The sequence below is a fragment of the Epinephelus fuscoguttatus genome, linkage group LG19, assembly GCF_011397635.1.
Source record: "Epinephelus fuscoguttatus linkage group LG19, E.fuscoguttatus.final_Chr_v1".
In the NCBI taxonomy this organism is placed as follows: domain Eukaryota; kingdom Metazoa; phylum Chordata; class Actinopteri; order Perciformes; family Serranidae; genus Epinephelus; species Epinephelus fuscoguttatus.
The window spans coordinates 9881928-9901081 of record NC_064770.1 but is presented as its reverse complement, the minus strand read 5'-3'; the positions used below and the strand labels follow the sequence as shown (position 1 = coordinate 9901081).

The window sequence follows — 19154 nt, the reverse complement described above, 5'->3', positions numbered from 1 at the left end:
GAGATGACCTTTCATTTATGTATCCTCGTTCGTTTATCCTGCATTTCACATTAACACCTTTACTTGAACTTGATGTTCAAGACAGCACCTTTGAATAACCCAACATGCTTTCAAGCAACAATCAATGTTATGTCAATCCCACCACCAGAACCTCTGCTAGTTTAGTTTTTTATTTCAACTGAAAGAACAACTTTTTTTTTTATTTATGTGTTTTAAGAAATTTGTCTTTGTGCCAGATGGAATTCAGCATTTTCCCCAACAAATGACATCATAGTAGAAGAGGCCCAGTAAAATGCATAGGCTGGGTTTTCTTATCTTTTTGTTTCAGTGGTGATTCAATGATTTTAAAATGTTACAGGCAGCACCTTTAAAGGGTAACTCAATAATAAATCACAGGTAAGAAAACCGTTTCTGTGCTGTTTCCTGCTAGAATCTTTATGGCACCTTTGGCCAGTGTTAATTTTGTTAATGAAAACTATGATTTAGTATGTGTGTTAACATCCTTTTTTTTTCTTGACTACGATGAGATGATGACGGAATGGCAGCGATGTCATTTAAAAGTGTGACTATATCAGGGGTCGCGTTAACCGGATATTCTTGGTCATTTACCGTTTTTTTACAACAATGACCGGAAAATCTGAAGGCCGTCGGTCATTTTGACCGGTTGCAATTACCACCCCTGCCCACTTGGCGGCAGAGTGCACAGTCAGTGGTTTAAGTGGCTGCCGCTTTCACACTGCAGAGAAAAAGTTATTCATCTGCTTCATGTTGCGTTGTTAACATAACGCCCTGGACCCACCGGACACGGAACCGAAGCGCAGCGCCCAGCAGCGGAGGCAGTTTTCAATCTGCGCCCATGTTAACCTATCTGACTATCCACACAGGCCGCTGAGCAGAGCGGAGCGCCCGCGGAGGCAGCGCTTCAGTTCGGCGTCTGGTCTATTTTTCATGCGAGCCGCGAGCGCTTCTGTCAAGCTGGATAGAGCGGATCATACCAAACAGGAAGTCAGACACAGAAAAGACGAGAGAATCCGGCCAATTTTCAAAATAAAATAACAACCGCACGCACTGTGGAAGGTGAGGAGAAAATACCGTGTTTATAATTTAAAAAAACACAACAGTGCATAACTGAACACATTTTTCAATACCCTAATCAATTTATTACAATTATAATTTTGTGTCACCGAGCCTACAGGCATAACTACATAACACCCTGGACACACTGGACGCGTTAGTGACGCGTTAGTGCCGTCCGGTGTGTCCAGGGCAAAGCCTAATGGCACGGGTGTGTGGATGTCTGTTTATCTTTTCGTTAATGTCCTTATTAATGCACCCTTTATAACTTGCTTGTTAGATTTATTAAAAACAAACGAATGAAAACTAAATGTCTTTGAATATCTTTATTATCATTTAAAAACAAAAATTAAAATGACCGGTAAAAATAGATTATGACCAGATTTTTATGACCCTGTTGGTCAAAATGACCGGCGACAAAAAAGTCTACCGCAACATCTGGACTATACTGACATTGCAAAATTGTTGACTTAAAAAGACCAGACGAAATGTACCTTATTTAAAAAAAAAAAAAAAAAAACTAAAAACTTTACTAAAATCTCTCTTTATTTTTAGTGACAAAACAGAGGAAATCACATATTCTATACATTTTCAATATTCTCTTTCCTGTTTCCTGCTGTGTACATCAGGACTACACCAGCAGTGCACAATGAGCACCGACTCGGAGTAGCTTAATTACTTAAATTCACGCTGACAATGACAACAGACCACTTAGGACACTTTCTGGAAAACTGCATTCTTAGTCATTCAACCTGTGTTGTTTATTCCATGATCAGAAAAAAACTTACATAAAATAAGTTTGAGTGAATGTACAGTATCGATTGATTGGTTTGATTACAGGTTGACTAAAAATGTTCAATATAATCTGACAACTAAAAAGACAAGAAAGTCAAAACTATACTAAAATAGCTATATTAAAGATATAACCGAATTGCCTACATTTCTTGTCAATTAAAACTTGAAAAAAAGAATCAGGATGAAGTTGACTAAATAAGATAAAAAAAAACCCTAACATTTAGACATTTGACAAAGGACAAAGTGTAAGACTAAATAAAACTACAGTTACTGCCTCATTGTTGTATGCTGCTGCCAACCAATAAAGTTGCAGTTTACATCCATGTCTGTAAAGACTCTCATGTAGCCATGACAGTTGACAATGCTTTAAATATGGATGTCGCCGCAAAGAAGCTACAAATTTAAAACACGGATGCTTCACACACACCTTCAACAAGGCAACTCAGGAGATCTATACAATCAGCAGTTTCAAGGTGGACACCCAAGATTAGAATCACCATCACCAGAGTTATGAGCTTGAATAATGGCCAAAGAAGTATTTTTTCAGAACAGTATGATGTCACAGTGAAGTTGACCTTCAATCTTGTGGCTCTTAAATATCATTACTTCATCATTTTAAGACACTTCTGTGAAATTTGTCATAATTAGCGTAGGAATTCTTGAGTTTTGGCCTAAAACATGCTTTGTGAGGTGACAGTGATCTTTGACCACCAAATTCTAATCAGTTCTTTTTGGGATATCGCCTTCACAAGATTGGAGCAGACGAGACAAACAACCAAAAAACATAACACTTTCAGCCGCAGCTGTCGGCAGCATGGAAGCATAAAAAATAGCTGACAAAATTAACACCACCTTTGGCCGTACCCCAATCAGTGATGTCACAACAAGTGTTTTGTCTTTGACAACTGATTGGAAAAACTCGGCTTAAGCACTATACCCAAAATGTTATTCTAAAAGACTGGAGAACGCTGTTTTAACGAAAGTATCAGACCCAGAGATGTTATAAAGTACTTTTCCCTCCTCCACACTGCTTTAATAATACAGTTAAAAGAAAAACCATCCTCATTCCTCTCTCAAGGTCATTGCATTTGCAGAAAAGACGGATGAAACACAGAGCCGGCACTGGCCACAGTGATAGTACCATCCCTCTGAATTTGCAAGTATGGATGACGGCCAGTGTTTGCACGGCAAAAGTAAGACATGTGAGTTTAAGTGATGAATGGGTGTGCAGCTCCTGGAAGAGCAAAATAAAGCAGAACCACTTAACTCCTGTCAGAGCTGTACTACAGACCATACTGGTTGGGCAACTCACTTCCCTGTATGTAATTTGTCTGAGTATAAGTTCTGTGTATGTGCAACCTCCCAGGTATAAAGAGGGTCCTCCAGAGACCCTACTGCACATTATACAAACTAAATTATGATGTGTTAATTTTGCTTGTTAGTCAAGAGCAAACTGTGTGTAGTGGGTTAACTAACTATAAAGGTCTTCCTACATTTTCAGTGTACTCATGATGATGTTTTTCCACTTCCTCCAGGGCGAGGGTTCCAACTTTCTCCAGCTGGGCTCCTCCATCGAGCAGCAGATCAATGGCATGTTCAAGGTGATGGAGGAGTACAACTGGGACAGCTTTGTGGTCATAACCAGCCTGTATCCGGGCTACGAAACCTACGTGGATTACATCAAATCCTTCACAGACACCAGCTATTTCATGTGGGAGCTGCAGGATGTTCTGACCTTCGACATGTCCTCCGACAGCATGAACGACATCCGGGCGCGAAGGCTTCTGCAGCAGATCGACGCCCAGGTGCTGTTGGTCTACTGCTCCCATGAAGAAGCTCAGTACCTGTTCACCATGGCAGCTGAGGCCGGACTGGTGGGGCCAGGCTACATCTGGATTATCCCCAGTCTGGCAGTGGGGAACCCAGACATCCCCCCACCTGACAGCTTCCCTGTGGGGCTAATCAGCATCATCACGGACCGGTGGAGGATGAGCTTGAGAAAGAGGGTGCGGGATGGGGTAGCCATCGTGGTGAAAGGTGTGCAGAGCTTTCGGAAACAGAGGGGCTTTGTTCCTGAGGGCCACAGTGACTGTCACAACCCCGTCAAGCCAACTGTTAGTAATGACACTCTGTTCAGGTAGGCTTTATTTCTATATGCCTCATCATATTATAGTAAGAAGCCTCCTTGTTTTCTGATCTGCACCTGTTCAATTTCTTGTTGATTCTGCTTGTTGTTGATGTAAAGTTCTCCATGTTTACATGTTGTCTTGAGAGATTCATGTTCATTCCAACAGCACCAACTCCACTGCTGTTTTCCCTGTTTTACATAAATGTTTGGGGTTTTTTTTAATTCAGAAACTATTTCCACAAGCATATTAAATCAAACAAGGTTTCTCTTAAACAATGTGTATTGAAAACAGAAATGTGCAGCCAAAGAGTGGTTTGTGTGTTGCTGTGGAAATTTATATGTGCTGAATTTACAATGTCAGCTATTAATTAAATGTAATTCACCCCCTAATTGTACTTTCTCACCCTTTAGCAAGTGGATTTTATTTGTTTTGCCCATAACACTCCTGGTATTTGAGTCTTGGCCTTTATTTGTATACCATTGTTTCTTCATTGGTTTACGGTACACTGCTTCTGTGGAATTCTAAACTACTTCGCAAATGCTGGTAAATGGTAAATGGATTGCATTTATACAGCGCCTTTTTACTGGACAAAGCATTTTGCAATTTGCATCTCATTCAGCCAATCACCGACACATTCAAACACCGAGAGTGGCAGAGCTGTCATGCAAGGTGCATGCCTGCCAACTGATATAACTTGGTGCTCACTGTTCTGTTCAAGGACACTTCCACACTTGTCTTCATAAAGAATTTTCCCTGTTTAATGGCAGAATCAGACATCCATTTCTTATTTCTATTTTTACTTGTGTAGGCACACACTGGGGCACAAAGCATGTTAAAAGAAGAAAAGAGCTAGCAAACAGTGATTGTTGTTTTGGCAAAGACTGCACTCATATTTAGAAAAATGGCCATCAGGGCCACTTGGAGACAGGACTCATAAATGATTAGAGAGAATTACAGAGTGGAGGCTCTTCCCATGGAGACAACTTTGCAGCGTCTCACTGTTAATGGTGCTAATAGTGAACATGAGATATGAACCCTAGTGGCTTTAAACTATCTCATGTGTACTTTATAGTGTCTCATTTGTTATGTTTAAACATAAACCTGACACTAAGGATAATACTTTCATTTTTTTATTGAACCCCTGAGTATAATAAAAATGCACTTGATGTGACAAACCATTACAGCAACTGAGCAAGGTGAGCCAAATCCAAAAATCCATGAATAGCCAAGTTATTATACCAAAACAACATAGGTCTTTAGTCAGTGCCTTCAAAGACAATGACTCTGATCAGGCATTGATGCAAGTGCTGTCTGATCTGCCATTTTTACAGTTTGGTTAATGATTAGGGTTGGGGTATATGATCAGAAATGTGTCCACCAGTAGACACTTGGCAGTACGGTTTCTACTGCAAGGGCTGTTCGGGGCAGGCTCTGAAGCAAATCAGGGCTGGATTCTCATGTGATCTTGTGTTATCTACGAATCCAGCTGCTTCCACATGGAGAAGGAGAGTGAAGTTGTAAAAGAAAAGAAACCTGTCAGACTTTAAATTATTCTTTTCAGGAAACTTAAAAGCTTCCATTTTGAAAGAATTTTATTTCAACGGTTTGGATACTTTTATTTTTACCTCAGATGTTCTCTCAGTTGAGGCAGTTGTTTTTTTGTTTGTGTGGAAATTCCAAACAAAAGAAGTATAGTATGGTTAGGTTAAACCATTTCTTTATTGAATTTAGAGAACAATTCCTGTATCATGATATATACTGTTACTAGGGGTGTTAATCACTAGTGTCTATTGTTGATACAATATTGTATGGTTAATTTGGACAATGATACAACATTTGCTGATATCACCATGTCTGCCATGATATGATTTTGATTCGATTCAGTACGGGGGCCTGCAATCGATATGAAATGATATCACATACCCATTTAATGCAATCAGATAGAGAATGAGCTGCCTCCCCTTTCTTTTTGGCTTTTGTCCATACGAGATAAACACAACATATGAAAAAATGTAAATCAGTCCCTCCAGGATCTCACAGCTAAAAAAAACTGAATTTGCGCCCAATTTTGTCAAAAAATTCGATAAAAAAAAATCAGCATTTTTATGTGATTTTTTGCAGGAAATTGTGGCAAATGACAAAAATTGTGGCTAATGACAAAAGGAGAAAAAATATATATATTTTTTTTTAAATTACTACCTCCAAAAAAATAAGTCATGTAATCACTTGCTATAATAATCATACTGAATATTAAAAAAAAAAGCTGCAAATGTTTTTTTATAGTTCTCTTCTTTAGTTTTGTTCAATTAGTTTCAAAACATGAACTCCAATTATGTTGCAAAAAATCCTGAGTGAATATTGTAGCTCTCAAACCAGACAATGTGACTGTAAAACAACATGCAAGTTACATCTTATGTAAACATAACATTTTAATACATTCAACACATATTGTATGCATTTAAACAGTGCAAATTCTTGGGGCGTCAGTGGCTTAGTGGTAGAGCAGGCGCCCCATGTACAAGGCTGTTGCCGCAGTGGCCCGTGTTCGAATCCAGCCTGTGGCCCTTTGCTGCATGTCATCCCCCGTTCTCTCTCTCCCCCCTTCACGCTTACCTGTCCTGTCAATTAAAGGCAAGATGCCCAAAAAATATCTTTAACAAAAAAAAAACAAAAAAAAAAACAGTGCAAATACAGAACGTTTCTCCATACTGCAATGCCATTAGCGCACTTGATGACGCATCTGATGACATTTCAAATGACGTGCGTGACGACTTCTGGTCCGCCAGAAAATGCGGAAAAACACGAAAAAAATCGCGGGACTTTTGAAAAATTGCTAGCCTCTGCAAATATTGTGGACTTTCGTTGAATTTGCATTAATTATTGCAATTGCAAGATCACGGTTTTCTGGAGGGACTAGTAAATAATTACAACTGGTTAAGTGCAACGGACTTCGCTTACACATGAGATAAGTTAGCCTTCAGGCCTGTCTGACAGAAACCCCTTTCTGGGTGAAATGTTTTCATTTTAACCCCAAAACCATGATCTTTTTAATAAAACTTTAGGTCTCACTGTTATCTGGCTTAAAGCCCTCAAGGCAAACTTCTCCTAACAGCCATAAAATAGGAATTAACAACATCTTTTACCTAAAGCATAAAATTCAGCTCAATATTAACTGTCATGGTTCATAGTTAAAACAATTGCTCTTTGGTAGTCACTAAGCACTTTTACATCGCATCATTGAATTAACCCAGCGGCTAGCAGAGTTCTCTTCTACTCATAGCTATGCAAATTATATGTATAATGTATAATTTTTCTTACTCATTGTCAATTTAAGTCACTACGTCTCCCTACAGAGCAACAAAGCTGAATTTTAGCCTGCATGCACCTTTTTTTAGCCTAACATTGTTGAAACTGAGGAGCTAATTTTGTGGTGTGGCGGTGTCAGCAGAGTGCCTTGCCAGGCAGGTAGGTTGTGTTTTATCTCATGTCATAGTTTACATATGGCATGTGCTTTGTCGGTTGACCCATATTTTCTCCGAAATCCAAAGTATTTCCTTTGCTGATTTATTCCAGAGTATATACCATGATCCTCATTGTCTTTTTCTTGGCTGCTTGCTATTTTCCATCTGTCACTGTTTGATGGTGACACTGAATTTCAAAATATAGGTGTATCCTACAGATGATGATATGGATTGATGTTTTCACTTTGGATCCATGATATTGAATCACTGATTAATGACTCAAAATATTGATCCACATCGATGGATAGTTAAACAATATATAGTGTGAGAGAAAAATTTGGCCATAGTGCCTACACATAATTCTGATTATTTAACCACAGAAAAGTTCATGGTCAGGTCAGATTTATAAAATAAATCAATGCTAAATGTTAGTACAGGCAAACTGCACTTTCTCTGTGTCTGACAGTTTGCATGCCAAGCTATGCTCCCTAACCTCCTTTGTGGTAATGCAATGCTACTTCTGCCTTTGCTTCTTGGAGGGGACAGACAGCAGTTGCACAGCCAGAAAAGGTCACTTGTCAGAAAAATGTAATCATGAAATGTTTCAAGTGTTCAAACAAACAAAAAATGCAGCTACTTTTCCTGCAGTCTCCTTTATTGTCTCAGTTTAAATTTGTAGATTATCATTTGCATAACCTTGTTTAGGACAAGCAGAAAAATGGCATCTGATAGTCAGGGATCACATTGGAGAATAACTACTCTCTTTAATTTCTGATATATCATATTGATACAACAGTACATCTGTGAGACATGGAAAAAAGAGGTCAAAAATTGTTTATTTATTCATGACTTCCCATCTGCTTAGTGTTGTGAAGCACATTTTATGGCAACTGTCACTTCCCCAAACTGTGTCCTCTGCCCCGCTGCCATCTATCTCCTCGTGTCCTCAGCACTAAGCGCTCCCCTATATCTTTTGGAGATTGCGAGGTAATTTAGTTGGGGGGTTGGATGGTTGGTGACGATTGATAAGGGTGTGGCTTTTCCTCATTTAAACCATGCCCAAAAGAGCAATCTGACGCCATCTGTGCCACGGAACATGGAGCAAATCCTATTTTGTTGGAAAAATGTTTTAATCAGCAAAGGGAAGAGCCAGAAAAAAGTGCTCCAGCATCAGCGTTTGGCTCGTATAAACCAAGGTCATTCAGGGAGACTGGGAGTGTGTTGTGTCTAAATGTGTGTTGTTGTAGATGGTCACCAAGGGGCTGCTAACGGGACACGAGCATCTTCAGACACTTCTCTTGCATTATGAAACATCACTCTCTCCCTCTGATGTCAGAAGTAATTTTTCTTTTGGAGTCTTCAGAGCCGTAGGGGAGACAACTTTTCCTTTTGTAAACCCAAACCGTCCATGAAAAAGTGGAAATGGTGAACATTATCTCAGGCTTTGATACTGTACAACCCCTCCTTTTGGACTTTCTAAACCCAGCAGGCACGATTTGAGCAGCAGCGGCTCTCGTCAGTAACGTGAAGGTCGGCAAGATAGAACAAAGCACTTTCCATTAACTTTATAGTCAGTCATTTCTTCTCTTTCCAGCCAGATCAAACATTAACATCCCCCGCGGTTCTCAGATTTGTCCTCACTTGATTGGAGCTTTTTTTCCAAACAAGCTTTTGATAATGAGTCAGCTCACCTGTTAATGGGATTACTGCAGATTACCAGATTAAATAGGCTTTTCACACAGACAGATCTGAAGGCTATTCTCTCCCAGCAGGCTTTCATCACCTCGGCTGGAGTGACGAGCGAGGTGAGAGAGCAGCTCCACAGGTCTAATAAAAGAGGATGTGAATGATGACACAATGGAATAAGAGGAGATGGCTGTTTTCTTCACAGAGCAGAGGCTGTCAGGACACCTCAGAACACCTCGTGTCTCTATTGTGTCAACACAGCTGTGTTTTTCTGTTCAGTGACAAAGCATTTGTGACATCATCCAATCAGTTTTAAATGGTTTCATGATCCCAAGAGCAACATGCTTGCTCATCCCACAACTGAAAGGGAAACCTTTAAAAACAATACAGCGTTATACTGAATATCCAATACTTATGGAAATAAACAGATGAGAAGAAACAAATATTAACTATATAAACAGATAACAAGAGTAAAGGTCTTTTTCAGACCACACATGAATATTTCATATGAATAAATCACACAGCAATTTTAAATATTCATATCCATTTATGTTTATGAGGCTACCCACTAGGGGTGAGGGAAAAAATGAATTCTTAGATGCGTCAAGACACATATGCTGATGACTCGGCATTAATTCAAAAATGTCAAAAAACAATTTTCTAACTGTAAGTCAAGGACGTGGCGTTGATGTAAACAACGCTAGCAAAATGCAATCGCAATGGCGGTGCAGCACCTGGACAGTCTACAGTGTATGTACTAGTGTGTACTTGAAATTCTGTTTTAATTTAATTTCTATATTAAAACATTTGCAAGACAAATGTAAAGCATATGTGGATATTATTTCTATGCCATCACCCAGAGACTAATACTAACAGAGTGAACTAGCCATCAGCACACACCGCAGCTTTAACATCCTAAACTCTGCGGGGAAGAAAAAACTCTGCTCAGATTTTTCACCTCAGAAACCCTTAGTGTGTATACTCTTAATCTCTAGTGTGTGTGCAAATCTCCGACACTAACAGCAGTGGAGCCGCAGAGAAGCCGCAGATCCATGCCCCTAAATGATACCAAAACACGGTAGAGACTCTGCATCGTTTTTTAATACATGACCATTTGGTGCAGACATTTACAGTGTGGCAGTGTGGTGGATAGCCTTCAGAGATTTACTTGCCAAATGGAAAATCTACCTGCATTTGGCGCCTGGCAGGTGTTAATTTCAGATCCTGCAGACACCCAAACAGCGGTGCACTGTAGATGCATTTTAAGATGGAAAACACACACACACACACACACACACACACACACACACACACACAGTAGTCTCTCTCCCTCTCTTGCTTCAAAATCCACTCTCATCACAATCTGAATCAGTCTGACAGTGTTATTGTTTCCTCCTGACCCCTCCTCCCCTGCATTAAATCAGGCCACCTGGTCGGGGTGCTTTCCTGGTGCCACAACTGGACAGCAGAGGTTATATGTAGATTGATGCATGTACTGTGTAATCCTACAAGCAAGTTCCACCCAGAAACTTTTAGCAGTACACTGTTAGCAACATATTGTGAGGTTAGCACAACAAGCAGATTAGCCTGTAAGTCAGTAACACCATGGCAAGCGCTACTAAAACAGTGGAGCTTGAAGACCTGCCTGCGGGTTCCCAGTCAGCTACAACAGCAATGGAGAGAGAGAGTTGTGTAGAAGAAGACAAGGACAGTGTGTCAGTCTTGCTCTGCTATTGTAGAGGATGTGAATGGAAACATATCAAACATGCTAGCACATTCGATCGCATGCGCTGATCACCAGGACGAGGAAAAAAAACAAATTGTCTTCAATCAACCTTTAGACAAAGCCAATCAATCAATCAATAAATCAATCAATGGGTTTTCCTTTTTGTTTACCTGCCACAGTGGCTGATAGATTGATCAAATTCATCCATCGGCAATGAATTTCACCCACATTTGGCCAGCATTTGGGTTTTGTACTGTTTGGTCATACAAACAATCTGAAGACGTTACCTTAAGCATAGTTCAGACCAAAGACTCGCGACGAAACAAAAAGTTTTTTGATTGTTGCAGGGGAAAGTTGCAGCGGTCTGAACTTGCCTGTCTCTGCTCAACTCAGGCTGGCTCATGATGTCACCTGCAACTCACCTTTTCAAGTTGCCAGCGGCTGGTTTTAGAACATAAGGCTTGTCACCTGTTTCAACAGTCAATCAGCTTGTAGCAAAATCCAGTCATAAACAAATTGTCAGCATAATGCGTGTCCGCGGCATTCCCTAACAACAGCCAGAATCCTTCTCATTTACATCCCTGGGGTTGTTAACACGTATGTTGGTCTTCGTCCCCCCGGTGTGTTAGTGTCGCTGCTCACTGTTCGTGCACATGTCACTAACACATACTCACTGACTAATTTATCTGCACTGGTTATATAAACTTTTGTGGCATGTTAATTATGAATAGGGTCCATGTTTTTACTGTTTCATCACTTCTAGAAATGCAACTGTAGCAAGTATCTCACTATCAATATCCTTACTTATATTTTAAGAAGCTACAAATTATATTCAGCCACAAAATAAGCCTGAAAAGCTGGAAGTTAGAATGAAATACAGTCATTGTTTAGGAGACGATACATCGTCTCATCTAGTCACACTGGTGTGAACAGGCAGGTTTTTTTTAGAATGTTACATATTGGCACATTGCAGGTAGTTGCAAGTTTCAACTCGTCTTGTCATGAATCTTTGGTCCAAACTGAGCTTTAGGCTTTAGTACATCATGCTTGGCATTTTTCAATGTTTTTGGTTGAAACTTACATTTATGCTGTACATCTAGTTACAGGAGAGTGCAAATGATGTGCTGTTTAAGTCAGATCTTGTGATTTAACTGATCATATTTCTCTACGGGTCTTGTTTCTTTGCAGGCACATGTTGAACGTAACCTGGGAACATAATGACTTCTCCTTCAACACTAATGGTTACCTGGTGAATCCAGCCATGATAATCATCACTTTGGACAGAGAGAGACAGTGGGACAAGGTGAGCTTTTTTGCAACACGGTGACACGTTTTACTTTGCAGAATCAGTTTTTGTGTACACAGTACATTAATTTCTGTGTGATTGTTACTGAATGCATAAAACCATAACGATACTTGTAGAATGAGAAAACAGAAGAGCTGTTGTGCAGTTCCATTGTGTCTTTTACTGACGTCTTCCTCTGCATACTAACGACAGAGTGATTTCATACATCACTGGTCTCTTTGTAAAGACTAGCTATGAAGAGTCAAAGCTCCACTGATACCAATGAACTACTTAATGAAGGATCATTTCCTACTCACACACACAGCGCTACATTACACACACACACCTCACTTACCCCTATCCTCCATCTATTCAAAAAGATATCAAGGGAAAACCAACACAGAGGTTTGTCTAGGTGAGTCTGCTACAGTGTGTTGCCTCATTGACTTGTTTGGAGATTGAAACATTAATTTAACCACAGGGGGCGCATGTGATGTGGACATCACACTAGAGGGAGTTCACTTCCTGCACTGGTTAAATAAAAGGTGTTTAAATGTCACATTCATAGTAAACAGTTGCAGGCGTTTCAAAGCTAATTATGCCATATTTATGTTTTTGGGTGCTACTTCCTATTAATTTCCAATATATTATCAGGGTCTGGGCTAATGAGAAGCTATTTGGGTATGGAAACAGACAAAAGCCATTCTGTTAATAAATTAATGCGGTAGCTGGTTCAAATTGTATTGACAATTGTTAAAAAAAAAACATTGCTGGGCATTGTGGTGTATGTATTTGCAATTAATGTTGTATGTAGGTCTGTCAAAATATTCTAACAGGTCATTTAATGCTGAATCAGACAGATGTATACAACTGGACAACAGATTGTGATGTACTTTACATCAACAGTTTGGCATAAACAGAAACTGAGTAATCAGTATGAACCGTGAGAGCCGTCACCATTGAACATTCTGAACACAGCGCCACTACAGTTATTCATTCATTCATTCATCTTCTAACCGCTTCATCCTCTTGGGGGTCGCGGGGGGGCTGGAGCCTATCCCAGCTGACATCGGGCGAGAGGCAGGGTACACCCTGGACAGGTCGCCAGACTATCACAGGGCTGACACATAGAGACAGACAACCATTCACACTCATATTCACACCTATGGACAATTTAGAGTTATCAATTAACCTAGTCCCCAATCTGCATGTCTTTGGACTGTGGGAGGAAGCAGGAGTGCCCGGAGAGAACCCACGCTGACACGGGGAGAACATGCAAACTCCGCACAGAGGGGCTCCCACGCCCGGGATCGAACCGGCAACCCTCTTGCTGTGAGGCGAGAGTGCTAACCACCACACCACCGTGCCGCCCGCCACTACAGTTATCTCTATTCAAATGTAGTTTAAAATGCTTTTAAATTTTTTTTTGCAAAAAGCCAGCAAAAGAAAGAGTAGATCAGTGAGTTTCCTGTTTACATATCATGTCACTTTGCTTTTCAGTAAAACAACATTCACTCTCCTCAGTAAACCCAGTTGTCATTCCCAAACTCTACTGTTTCAACAAAGCTGCTCACCTACTGTTGTTTTTGGCTGACTTTGCAATGTGGCAGCTACCTGTGCTCTCCAGTGAATGAGCACTGTGATCATTTACAAGCTGGAGTCACTGACCCGTTCATCAAAATACCGTCCACTTTGTGGATGTAGCTCAAAATAAGCAGCTAAAACATCATTAATAAAATACAATTCCTTTATCAAACATTTCGATGGCTGACCATCTACATGGGGTTTCCCACATATTCATTTATTTGTGACCAGTGGCCACAATTAAAACATCTGTGGCCATGTTTAGATCTTCTACTTCTGGAGCTGAACCATTTACTAGGTGCACCGTATGAATATACATCGATCAGCCGAAACATTAAAACCACTGACAGGTGAAATGAATATCATTGATTGTCTTGTTACGATGCAGTGTTCTGCTGGGAAACCTTGGGTGCTGACATATATGTGGATGCTACTTGATGCGCTCCACTCACCCAAACACCATTGCAGATCAAGCAAACCCCCTCCTGGCAACAGCACTCCTAGATGGCAGTGGCCGCACCAGCAGGACAATGCACCATGCCACACCACAAAAACTGCTCAGGAATGGCCCAAGGAACGTAATAAAGAGCTCAAGGCATTAACCTGGCCTCCAAATTACCCAGTTCCCAATTTGACTGAACATTGGTGGGACATGCCAATACCCCAGACATACTGCCTATCCACAGTGGGGCCTCTATGGATTGGACATGGCTCTGACATGTCAAGGCATGGGCACAGGAAGTTTGGAGATGCCCTGTGGTGTCTAGCACCAGGATCTTTACAGCAGGATCCTTTGAGCCCTGTGGGTTGCAAGATGAGGTACTAGCATGTCCCAAGGATGTTCAATTGGATTTGGATCTGGGGAATTTGGAGGCTGGTCAACACCTTAAGCTCTTTGTCATGTTCCTTGGGCCATTCCTGAGCAGTGCTGCATGACACATTGTCCTGCTGGGGAGGAGGGCTATTGCCATTAGGGTGTGTTGTTGCCATGAGGGGGTTTGCTTGGTCTACACTGGTGTTTGGGTGGGTGGTGCGTGTCAAGTGGCAACCACATGAATGCTAGGACCTAGCCAGACCCAGTTTCCCAGCAATACATTTCATTGTAACAAGATGATCAGTGCTATTTACTACACCTGTCAGTGGTTTTAATGTTTTGGCTGATTGGTGTATATACCGTTCAGTTATTTGCTCCACAGATGGAAGGCACAGACAGAACAGCAGAATGGCAGATGCAGTGAAAGTGAAACTTTCAGTGCACTGGGTCTAAAATTTGCTTTCATTCACAAACAGCTGCTCCTCTCATCCATTGATCTGATCTAATCCCCTAGTTACAGACAGTCTCTTTCCAAAATAAACTGAACCGATGTAGGTTTACTTCATTATTAGGTGAAAGCAACAAAAAGTACTTAATTTGGTTTAGAAACAAAATCATGGTTTGGCCTAAAATAAGTGCGTTTGTTGCTGACATCATGTCACATATGTCATTGCTGAACTAATTAAAGAATGCAGGATCAGGTTACAGGTAAGAAAGGCGGATCACCTTCAAACACCTTCAAAAAGCTTTTCTTTCTCATTTCTTTTGTATTGCTGATGAGGTGTTTTTTTCCAACATAGACAAAAGCAGCTGTCTCTCATTTTTCTTTGGGCCTTCTGTCCTGCTGTTGAATGTTCATGAAGGGCATTGTTCTCCACTGCAACACTCCCAGTCGATTAGGGAGTTTTTAACATCTTAATATCCTTGTCCTCTGCGATATCAAAGACAAACAGGAAATTTGGCTGTGGAAACACCAGGGAAGTGTAAATGAGCACAGACTCTAAAAGACTGAAATCAAATTCTATTCACTGACAGTAACATGGATTCGACATGTCTCTGTCCAATAACAAGGTTTACTTTTACAGCCAAACACTTTGGTTTAGGTTAGGATAAGCTTTTGTTTGTGTTTCATCAGAAACATTACTGACAGAGATTTCTTGGCATTCAATGCAACTTGAACCCAGACTTGAAGGTAAATGTGTCCTCTCATTCACCCGCTGACTCCACCACTTCCACCATGCTGACCTTTACATAAACCTTTTGTGGGAGGAAAAATATTTTTCTCACTATTTCAGAGCACAACACTGTGCTCATTTTAGAAAAAAAACTTAGGTTGAGGCGATACCTTTTCTGTGCTTAACTTTCTGTTGCCTCCAGCGTCTTTTCTCTGAGAGCTGAAAATCAATTCCATCTTTTGATTGCCTTTTTGCCAGCTTTCTTATTGTACGCATTTGCAGGACAGCCTCGGTTACGTTCATACATCACCTACGTATAACCAGCCTCAGCATGACATTGAATACACTGATACCTCACATTACACTCCTCACCTTTTGTATTTATTAAACTTAAATCACCTCAGTGCTCTTATCAAATACAGTCAGTAATTTGCTACTTCCCAAGAGTCATTATTCAGCTAGTTCACAGACTTCCTCCCGGATCTTAAAGTCAAGGTAACTTGAGAAGATGGAGGGAGAGCATGACAAAAGAGAGTTACGACAGAGTGAAGAAGCCCGGGAGGAGGATGGGAAGTGTTCCTGTCATTACTGCTATCTGGCAGGGTGATGTACGGGACTGAAAAGCTACCGTTTTCCTACTGTATATCTGTGACAAGCACAAACCCTGAAATTGCAGTCTCGCCGGCTGGTTTGTAAACCAAAAATAAAAAAAATCTAATTGAAGTATTTTCCCAATGTTTTTTTTTTTGTAATATACTAACTATGGTGCTGGAGTGACAGTCATTGTATATTTCATTTTCCAAACAGGATATTTGAATAAGCTCTACATAATGTTTTCCCCTCCCTGACATCACTTTTTAACGTGCTGTTTAAAACAAAAATTTTTTTGTGCGTTTTCTGAGATAAATGAACAATCAAGATCCTAACATTCTAAGCAGCCACAGGGACATAATGCTTTTCACGTCAGTATACTTTCCTGAAATTTGAAATTCTGATTGACTCGACTGAAAGCCCATGAGTGGAGCGACAGATAAACAGCAGGACTGATCAATATGACTGGCAGGAGAGAGGAATAACTGAGAAGTCCAAAGAGAATTGGGATATTTGCACTATTTCCCCTCCTTTTCAGTTTTTTCATTTCATTGTAACAGGCTGTACTGACTGGTGTGATCAGACAGGATTGTCCCCTTTCCTGCATAAACAGCAGAGATTATGTGGGAGGAAAAACATTTTGTTCAGACTGACACTTTTTTTTAGCCCTCCAGGAAGTTAATGACATTTACAGCAGCACAGTCGAGTGTTTGTGTAAAAACAGACTAAGTACCTCACCATCAGGAGTAAATCGTAGAAAGTGCAATTGATCCATTGACAGAAAATAAAAAAAGAGGTGAGAGAACTGCTCTTTTCATTTTTTATTCCTCTCCTGTAACTGTGACACATCCATTCCCACATGGTAAACTGTGAAGATTAAGCTTCCTGTCAAGCTTATAGATTATTTTATGGGAGTGACTGAGCTGATACAGGGTTATTGATTTATGAGAAAGTGAAAAATATATAGTCCACAGTTGATATTTAAACTGATTTATTGTATCCCCAATGACAGTAAAGAAGCTTAAGTAGGCCTGTTAGAGTTTAAAGACTATAGGTTACAATAAAAGGATAGTTCGGGTCTTTTGAAGTAGGGTTGTATGAGGTACTTATCCATAGTCAGTGTATTACAAACAGTAGAGTCTGTAGGACACACCCTGAGTTTGAAGAAGCATTAAGGAGTACCTACATGGAAGCTAAGCAATGTACTACTGTGGATGGAGGAAGCAGCAAAACATATTTTAGCCACCTTAAACAAAATCAGTTTAATAGTTAGAATATTTTCACTGCTTTACCTCACTGAAGCTGTTGTATCGCTCTTCTCAAAGCCAGATTCCGCTAAGGAAAACAGTAACTAAACTTTGCTGAACACAGGAGCTGCTGAGGCCAGTTCATCTTACCCAGAATATATTTTCATTATGTGGCATGACTAATCCTAACATTGACCATCTGGATAACCTGTATCACAATGCTGGTTATCTACTAGTTCAGGCAACTCTGGGTTTTCCTATCCATTCATAAGTGCATTCATGTGAAATAGGTGGGGGTGTTAATTACAAGCAGCATCATCAGAACTATGAATGAAGTAGGCTACCTTATATGATAAAGGATGAAACAGTAACAGTAATTACCCATGGCAATGTTTAGTCTGTGGAACACTTAAAAAGTTATGGCCTGTAATCTTATATCAGAAGATGTAGATCACTGGAAATAATTTACAAATAATAAATGTAGGCCAAGACTTTAAATACATGTAGGTATTATAACATATGGAATTAGTATAGAGTGAGTATTTTTTGCTATGATCATGAAACTACTCTGAATGTCACATAAAATGCCAGACTGTTTCTGAAGTAAACGTTGGTAGAGTAGCCTAGTTAATGACTTCAGAGGTCTATCTGACCAAAATGCTGCATTTATAATAACAGGAGCCAATTAACAGTGTGAGGGTTATTTTTCTGATAAAATATAATCATTGTTTTTTGTTTTTTTCCTAGTTCTTATCACACAGGTGTCTCATGTTACTTTGAGCTGCAATAAAAACAGAAACACTGTCAGCTATCATTGCAGACTAAAATAAACTTTGCATATGTTAAAATACTGCTAACATCATGTGGTTTGTGTTGTAAACAATCTCTCCATTTGTTAGAAGCTTTGTTTTAAAACCAGAGGAGACAGACTCCTCAAGGTCTAGGGCGGTCAGAGGTTGGGAAGTTAACAAGCTGTCATCCGAACTCTGAACTTAACCTGCTTCGGAGCAGGTTAGCTGTTCAGCATAAGTTACCACAGTGCTAACTCCAAATCCTGCTTCACAGTACAGGCCTCTGGTCTACCACTGCCTCAATCAGTTCATTTGTTTGTGTAATTGTTTGATATTGGCGTTTTAAAGGGTTAATTCGGATTCACCAAAGTCACACAACAACACAAACTAACTGATTAAGGCGGTAGACCAGCAGCTCCCATGTTCAGCAAGTTTAAATTACTGTTAGTGTCAATCGAGTCTGGTGGCTTTCAATCAATCAATCGATCATTTATTTGTCAAATGGACTTATACAACATACAGCTCCAGTGGAATATGATCCCATCAGCTTTAACTTGTGCACTGTAATTTAGTCCGTCTATGCATCTTCTTACATTGTTGGCTGCTGCTTTATAATCTTCCACGTTGCCGGATGGTTCGGGTAATCCTTAGTTTCTGGTTGTGGAATGATTTAACTGTCCACACATCCCAACCTCAACAAAACGGCCACATGGTTGCTCCTCACACAAGTAGTGACTCAAGTAGTGAGCCGCTTCTGAACAATGGCAGTGATCCACAGCAGGACCGGCGCATCACC

General features: G+C 40.2%; 1 protein-coding gene and 1 long non-coding RNA gene across 4 annotated transcripts in view; one reads left to right on the top strand and one right to left on the bottom strand.

Moving 5' to 3' along the window:
* Positions 1–19154, bottom strand: part of LOC125879686 (uncharacterized) — a 162448-nt gene that overhangs the window by 101379 nt on the left and 41915 nt on the right. The gene's annotated exons all lie outside the window — the stretch shown is intronic.
* grin2ca (glutamate receptor, ionotropic, N-methyl D-aspartate 2Ca) overlaps positions 1–19154 on the top strand; it is a 103918-nt gene that overhangs the window by 47211 nt on the left and 37553 nt on the right. For both annotated transcript variants that reach the window (XM_049561650.1, XM_049561651.1), the window contains exons 4-5: positions 3405–4006; positions 12060–12174. In XM_049561650.1, the coding sequence (XP_049417607.1) occupies positions 3405–4006; positions 12060–12174 (717 nt within the window). The remainder of the gene's footprint in view (positions 1–3404; positions 4007–12059; positions 12175–19154) is intronic.